The 8,216-nt window shown below is 48.2% G+C and overlaps 1 protein-coding gene across 3 annotated transcripts; it reads left to right on the forward strand.

Annotated features, from left to right (window-relative positions):
* The first annotated feature begins 330 nt into the window (after positions 1-330).
* On the forward strand, positions 331-7,994 carry SLITRK5 (SLIT and NTRK like family member 5). Of its 3 annotated transcripts, XM_068182432.1 has the most exons (3): positions 331-456; positions 1,912-2,006; positions 2,975-7,994. In XM_068182432.1, exon 3 carries the CDS (start codon positions 2,983-2,985, stop codon positions 5,848-5,850), a length of 2,868 nt encoding a protein of 955 aa, XP_068038533.1. In that variant the 5' UTR covers positions 331-456; positions 1,912-2,006; positions 2,975-2,982; the 3' UTR covers positions 5,851-7,994. The 3 variants fall into 3 exon arrangements, with proteins under 3 accessions (XP_068038533.1, XP_068038535.1, XP_068038534.1); XM_068182434.1 differs by lacking the exon at positions 1,912-2,006 and having other exon boundaries at positions 339-456; XM_068182433.1 differs by lacking the exon at positions 331-456 and having other exon boundaries at positions 1,693-2,006.
* The last annotated feature ends 222 nt before the right edge of the window (positions 7,995-8,216 follow it).

Raw genomic sequence — 8,216 nt, forward strand, 5'->3', positions numbered from 1 at the left:
GCGCGGCCCGCGCCGCGGCCGCTGCACTCCCGCCCCCCTCCGCGCCCCCCGCGCCCGCTCGGCGCCGCCGCCCCGCCCTCGCTCTCCTCCCTCCGCCTCCCCGCTGCGCTCGGCGGCGCGGGCACAGCGCGGCGCTCCGCCGGCCGCCTCCGCCCCCGCCGTGCGGGCGCGCGCCACAGTGCGCGTGCGTGGCGGGCGCGCCCCCGCGGCTCCCCGGGCGCGCGCGCGCGCGCGCCTGTGTTGAGTGTGAGTGTGCGGCGCGTGTGGCCGCGTGTGCGCGCCCCTGAGCGCGCGCTGTGCCTCGGCGCCGCCTGCGTGCGGGGGGTGCCCGCGCGCGCTCCGCACCGAGCTCCCCGGCGCTGCCATCCTCGCCTCCGCCGCCCCGGCGGCTCCGCGCAGCGGGTCGGCATCTTCATGGGCTGCCACCATGCTTGGGCCCTGGAGATTTCGGGCCAAGTAAGTACCGGGCTTGACTTTTCTCTCGCTCTCTTTCCCTCCTTTCTTCCTCTCTTCCTCGTCCCCCCCCCCCCCCCCCCCCGCCCCCACCCCGCCTCTTCCCCGCCGGGTCTTTCCTTGCTGTTGCTTTCCACCCCCTTTTCCCCGCCGTTTGCCCCTCTCCCCCGAAAGCCATTTCTCCCAATTCGGGGTGCTGCTCAGTTCGGTGCCAGTGTCCGGCTGGAGCTGCTCGTTCGCTGCTGCTGTCGGCGGTACTGGAAGCTGCTTCCAGCCGGATATGCAGTGTGGTAATCTAAGGGTTGAACTCTTCGGGGGAAAAAAAAAAAAAAAACCCACACACATACACGCAAGAAAAATCCCGATGCAACCCCTTTCCTCTTCTCCCCTCCCCCCCGTCGCCCCCACCCCCAACCCCCCCCCCTCCCCAATCTGAACCTCTGTAGGGAGCTGGCGAACAGCAGCACACAGTCATCACAGAGGGGTTTCCAGGGCGGGAGTGCAACCTTGCATATAGCCAGCTACAACTTTATTTTCTTTACCTCCCATCCCCCGCCTTTTTTTTTTTTTTTTTTTTGTCAGAGAAAGGGGAAAGGGAGAGGGAGGGAAAATTGTATTTGCCTCCTTTGCTAACCATAATTGAATTAAAGTTGTAAAATGCCTGGGAGTTTAACACTGACCAGGAAGGTTTTCAATAGGTTGTCATTGTGGGGCTTTTTTTTTTCTTCGCCGAAGAACTGTTGGTTAATGGATGAATGGATCTGATCGAGCTGAGAAAAAATATGCTAGATACATGCCTTTGAGTGAGATTTCTGCTGCTTTTATGCAGTGAAGCCTTTTTGCTTTGAGTAATTCCAATCCAGTTGACGTCTGGTTAGAATTAGAGAGATTCACGGAGACTTCCGATTTCTTGCTGCATGATTGCCTTTGCTGCAAGTGCTAGTTTTGCAGTCTTGAACCTGATGCCACAGGAGATGTCTTGCAGTACTGAGACTTCTTGTTTTTTAGGATGCGTTCCTCCAAACCAGAGTTATGTCATGAGGATTGGAGCTCTGAGGTGGACGATAGAAAATGCAAGCCTGGTCCAAGATCCCAGCATTTAAACCTGATGATTAATTAGTCTTCCCCTACCGACACACAAAATGCATTTATTTTCCCTATTCATATTGCTTTTAGTCTATTAGAAGTAGAAGAAAGCCATGAGGAGTCAGAAAGACGGCAAAATGTAAAGGATTTGTTTCCAGCTAGGTGGAATTCGGACATTAAATTACTGACGTAGGTCAATGGTAGGGTTTCCCGTCTACCCTCCTTGGCTTTTAATCAGCCTGAGTGTCTTTTCCCCTAAAGGATGAAGAGCACTGCCAGCCATCGCTGCTTATAATCAGTAACTCTGATGTTTGGAGTGTTGGCAATGAGATATTTTCATGAGACCTATTTAGATCTCTCCACTTCTACCAGGCTAGTTTTGCAGAACATTGGGAATAAGCGCTATGTCAGATATGGATGACACTCCGAAGATGACCTGCATGTTTTACATTTTTCACAAATTTTGGGTGAGTGGTTAAAACATTTCTTTTGAGAGTATGTATATGTGTGTGTGAGAGAGAACAGGAGACTTCTGCTTGAAATGAGCTCTGTTACATTTTGTATAACTTGGAAGGGGATCAAATACCAATTAATATTATTTGCTTTTGAAAAGATACACAATTTCCATAATTGAAGAGAGCTGTTAAGTACATTGAAGTAGGAGGTTAATGTATTTAATCTCATTACAGAAGAATTCCTGCACAAAAGTCATCTGGGGGTGCGCGCGTGTGTGCATGTGTGCGTGTGTGTGTGCGCGTTTGTGCATGTCTGTGTGGGTGGGTGTGTGCTTTGTAAATGTATAGCTAGGAAAAAAACCACCAACATAAAAGAGTTTTAAGAAATGTGTGATGTGGAGAATGTGTCAGTATTCCCTCTGTTGAATTAAGATGCCATTTTCAGCACTGAGCATTTTTCTTTGGATGGCATTTCCATCACCGGTTTAAAATCAAGGTAAAAAGAGGGGAAGACCTTGGTGCACTGGTTCAGCGGGGAAGTTCTAAAGGGAAGAGGGAGCTGGGTAATAGGGAAGGTGGGAAACCTCGTAAAATGGTGATTCTTTTCTCTTAAATTAGAAATGTGAAACTGAACTGACAGCCATTTTATGTATATTTATGGGGCTGGTTGTGAAAAGGAAATCCAAAGCATTGAAATTCACCCCACACTAACAGAACCAGAGCAATTCCTACTGTGACCTCACCTTTTTAGACACTGCAGGCATTTGACCCAAAAGGAGTTGCCTATCAACCCTTTAATCAAGGCATGTCATCCAGTTTCCAAAAGTGTGGGAATTAGAAGTGACAGAAAGGGTTTTTTTTTTTTGATTGGTGAACAGTCCATTCTCTACCCTACTGAAGACATATATAAACTTTGTTCCCATTTCAAATGTTATGGGGCTACCCTATTATGCTATTTTTTTTTCTCCTTATCCTTACAGGAAATAAAATGTATGCTTGCTGCTCTACAGTAACTTTGGAACAGGACCTCAACAAAAAAATGCATATCTGGATGCTGCAGACGATCGCATTTGCTTTAACATCACTAGTCCTTTCCTGGGCAGAAAGCATCGAGTATTATGGGGAAATCTGTGATAATGCGTGTCCTTGTGAGGAGAAGGACAGCATCTTAACAGTGAGCTGTGAAAATAGAGGGATCATCAGCCTTTTTGAGATCAGTCCACCAAGGTTCCCTGTTTATCACCTCTTGTTGTCTGGGAACCTTTTGAACAGGCTGTACCCAAACCAGTTTGTCAATTACACGGGGGCTTCAATTTTGCATCTGGGGAGCAATGACATACAAGACATCGAAACTGGGGCCTTTCATGGTCTGAGAGGTTTAAGGAGGCTGCACTTGAACAATAACAAGTTGGAACTTTTACGGGATGACACTTTCCTTGGGCTAGAGAGTTTGGAATATCTACAGGTCGATTATAATTATATTAGCATCATTGAACCCAATGCCTTCAGCAAACTGCATTTGTTGCAGGTGCTGATTCTCAATGATAACCTCCTCTCCAGTTTGCCCAACAACCTTTTCCGTTTTGTGCCCTTAACTCACCTGGACCTGAGGGGTAACCGGCTGAAGCTGTTGCCCTATGTGGGCCTCCTGCAGCACATGGATAAAGTGGTGGAGCTGCAGCTGGAGGAAAACCCCTGGAATTGCTCTTGTGAGTTGATTGCTCTAAAGGATTGGCTGGACAGTATCTCATACTCTGCTCTGGTGGGAGATGTGGTTTGCGAGACCCCTTTCCGCCTACATGGTCGAGACTTGGATGAAGTCTCTAAGCAGGAGCTTTGCCCCAGGAGGCTCATCTCTGATTATGAAATGAGACCTCAGACACCATTGAGCACTACAGGGTATTTCCACACTACACCAGCCTCAGTCAACTCTGTGGCCACTTCTTCTTCAGCTGTTTACAAATCTCCCTTGAAGCCCCCCAAAGGGACCCGCCAACCCAACAAGACAAGGGTGCGCCCCACCTCCCGCCTGCCCTCAAAAGACCTGGGATACAGCAACTATGGCCCCAGCATTGCCTACCAGACCAAATCCCCGGTGCCTTTGGAGTGCCCCACTGCCTGCACTTGCAACTTACAGATTTCTGACCTGGGCCTCAATGTCAATTGTCAGGAGAGGAAGATTGAGAGCATTTCTGAACTGCAGCCCAAACCCTATAATCCTAAGAAGATGTATTTGACAGAAAACTACATTGCGCTGGTACGCAGGGCAGATTTTGTGGATGCCACTGGGCTGGATTTACTGCATCTGGGCAATAATCGGATCTCGGTCATTCAGGACCAGGCTTTTGGGGATTTAACTAATTTGCGAAGGCTGTACCTGAATGGGAACCGGATCGAGCGGCTGAGCCCAGAGCTGTTCTATGGGCTGCAAAGCCTGCAGTACCTCTTCCTGCAGTACAACGTCATCCGGGAGATAGAGGCAGGCACCTTTGAATCTGTCCCCAACCTTCAGCTCTTGTTTTTGAACAACAATCTGCTGAGGTCTTTGCCAGGGAACATTTTTTCTGGTCTGTCTCTCTACAGGCTGAGCCTGCGGAGCAACCACTTCTCCTACCTGCCGGTGAGCGGGGTGCTGGACCAGCTGAAATCCCTGCTGCAGATCGACCTGCACGAGAATCCCTGGGACTGCACCTGCGACGTGGTGGGCATGAAGCTGTGGCTGGAACAGCTCAACACCGGTGTCCTGGTGGACCAGGTTATCTGCGAGTCCCCTAAGAAGTTTGCCCAGAGCGACATGCGGGCGGTCCGTGCGGAGCTGTTGTGCCCCGACTACTCGGACATCATCGTCTCCACGCCCACGCCGTCCCCGGGCCAGCTGCCAGCCAGGACCACCCCCTCCTCCTCCACCGTGCGCCTCAATGGCACGGCGGCGGCGGCGGGCGGCTCTGCGCCCGCGGGCGGTGCCGGCGGCGGCAGCTCCTCCGTGCCGCTCTCGGTGCTGATCCTCAGCCTGCTGCTCGTCTTCATCATGTCCGTCTTCGTGGCGGCGGGGCTCTTCGTCCTGGTGATGAAGCGGCGCAAGAAGGGCCAGGGCGACCACGCCAGCGCCAACAACTCCGACGTGAGCTCCTTCAACATGCAGTACAGCGTCTACAGCGGCGGCGGCCACCACCACCACCCCCACCTGCAGCAGCACCCGCCCCACCGCGGCGGCGGCGGCGGCGGCGGGGGCGCGGCGCTGCCCAAGGTGAAGACCCCCGCCGGCCACGTCTACGAGTACATCCCGCACCCCCTGGGCCACATGTGCAAGAACCCCATCTACCGCTCCCGGGAAGGCAACTCGGGCGAGGATTACAAAGACCTTCACGAGCTCAAGGTCACCTACAGCAGCCACCCCCTGCCACCCGGGGGGGGCGCGCCGCCGCCCCCGCCACCTCCGGCGCCCGGCGGGGAGGATGCGCCGGCGCGCAGCCCCGCGTACAGCGTGAGCACCATCGAGCCGCGGGAGGAGCTGCTCTCGCCGGTGCAAGACGCCGATCGCTTTTACAGGGGCATTTTGGAGCCCGACAAACACTCCCCCTCCACGCTGGGTACACCCGGCTCCACCCTCCCTGACTACCCCAAGCTCCCCGCCGCCTACACGTACTCCCCCAACTATGACCTTAGGCGTGCCCACCAGTACTTGCACCCGGGGCCGGGGGACGCCAGGCTCCGGGAGACGGTGCTCTACAGCCCCCCGAGTACTGTCTATGTAGAGCCCAACAGGAACGAGTATCTGGAGCTAAAAGCAAAACTAAACGCAGAGCCGGACTACCTCGAAGTGCTGGAAAAACAGACCACATTCAGCCAGTTCTGAGAAACAGCCCCCCCGCCCCCCGTCCCCTCGCCAGTCTCAGCAGCTCCTTCTCTAGAGTATTTGTATTTAACAACCACACGCAAAACAAAGAAACGTAAATGCTGACCTCCCTACACACACACACCTCGCCCCCCTCCTCTTTTCTCCCCTTTAATTCATTTTATTGTAGGGTGAAGTGCCTTGGCACAGGACTTTTCAGCTTCGGGGAATGATTCTGAAAGGGTGTGCTGTTCAGTTTGGTTTGGTTTTGGTTTGTTGTTTTTTTTTTCTCTGTTAGTGCATTTGAAAGTTGGAAACCACCTATTGCATAAAATGGGCACAACACTGGCATTGTGCAGGTGTCCATGTGTGTTTGGGGAAGGTGGCAGGAGGTTTCATGGTTTCTTGTCCGGTCACATTCAGGTCGTGGTTTTTTTGTGGGTTTTATTTTCCTTGCTTTTTTTTTTTTTTTTCCTTTTTTTTTTTTTTCAGACATCATTTTGTTTTAGTTTTCTCTCTGGTTGAAGAGTACGGCGCACATTTTCCCCTTTTAGCCATGGGTGAGTCTAAATGGCTTTTATGGAGAGATTAGCACACCCCGACTTTAATACAAGGTTTCCTTTTTTTAAGGATGTGTTTGTATACTTTCTGGACTTTTGAATTAAAAAAAATATATATTATGATCTTTAAAGGGATCACTGTAGATGTGGACAAATCATTAAAGAGTGCAGAGATATATGATCCATAACTGGTTAGTGAAAATAACTTATTGATGAACTATAAAAAAATATTTTATTGTAGCACCTATTTTTATATGCACATTAGCATTTCTCTTTCCTTCACTATTTTAGGGCCTAATCTTGCAAATTTTTAACTCATTTGAGTATCTCTGTTTGTGAAAGAAGTCCCAGCTTAGGCCTTCATCCTGCAGGCACTTAAGCACATGAACAACTTTACCAATGTGTGTAGTTCTGGAGACTCACTCATTGAGGAAAGTTTGTCAAAAGCCCAAAAAATTAGGATAGAGGATGCGGAATTCTTCTTACAAGTAAAAATACTGTAATGTTTGACTGTTTCATTTTTTTTTTCTTTTTTTCAGGATGGGGTCCAAAGGTTGTGTATTGCTTTAAAGTATTGCACTACAGTGAGAGCTTTTTTCCCAAATATGATATAGTATCAGAAAAACCTTTTAAATCTCTATAGATAATGCCAGTTATGACCAAATCTTAACAGACAATCTGAGATATAAAATCTGATTAAAATAGGAAAAAAAAAATCATGTTTCTCTATTGAAAAAATGTGTCTTTTAGCAACGTCCTCCTTAGGAGTCTGGTTGGGCAAACTAGTGAGGGACATGTAGAAGGCATTCAAAGTTTCATTTTTGATTTGTTGGTTTCATTTTTTTATTTTTTTTTAAATCTTGTGTTAGTTAACCAAAATACAACGAATTTGCAACTGTTGTAGTCAATTTATGATTGTTTAGTCGAGTACAATTGCACTTGTACAGATCCACATGTTTACTGGCATCCTGAAAGACCAAATGATGGACTGTGCACATCTCTATAAAATGTCTTTACCCCTTTGGGCAGCAGGCAATGGCAACGATATTCATAAACACAGCATCACTGTAAGATGGGACAACTGATGTCTCATATGTATCCCAGCACATGTGATTTTTTAATAGTTTCTGAATAAACACTTGGTAAATATTTCAAATGTAAGATCCTGAAGTAATGAGTATCTGAACTTTAAAATTTCTGGCCAAAATAATCTGTTTGTACATTGGATTCTCTTTACTAGAAATTAAGGCTCATCAAAAAGATCTAACATTTCTAGGCAAAATATAATGTGTTCTTTGTTTTCGAAACATGACATGTGGTAATTACCAGCATATATAACATGGGTCAGAAAGCAACACAGAGGTATATGCTTCAACAACATATTGAAGAGGAATAGTTTTATACTTACATTTTGTTTCCTTACTGAGGTGTTCTTTAATATATGGAACAGGGTAAGTGATGTTTCACATGTGTTTTCTTTCTTCATTAGGTTATTATATTTAATATTGTTTTCAGAGTTGCTCACTAGTACACCTTTTATTGAAAAAGGGCTCTGTTCTATTCTGCTTTTCCTACCCATGTACAATCTGTCACTTTCTACAAAAACAAAGCTGTGTAACTGGTCTGTTGGAATTCAAGAAAAATGTTTTCTTGGCGTGTGCTCTTCCCTCTATGCCACCCACACTGAGCAAAATCAAAAAAAAAAAATCAAAAAACAAGCATGACTGTATTTAGCTTGGACAGTTTAGTAAGTGGAGTGTTATTTCAGTTTGAAATGCAGAGTTGAGGAGTGTTCTTTTGTCACAAGAGACATAACAAATGGCTATT

Source organism: Anomalospiza imberbis, chromosome 2 (genome assembly GCF_031753505.1).
Source record: "Anomalospiza imberbis isolate Cuckoo-Finch-1a 21T00152 chromosome 2, ASM3175350v1, whole genome shotgun sequence".
NCBI lineage: Eukaryota > Metazoa > Chordata > Aves > Passeriformes > Viduidae > Anomalospiza > Anomalospiza imberbis.

Coding starts and splice junctions, on each gene's coding strand:
- SLITRK5 (XM_068182432.1), top strand. CDS start 2,983: ATGTATGCTTGCTGCTCTACAGTAACTTTGGAACAGGACCTCAACAAA.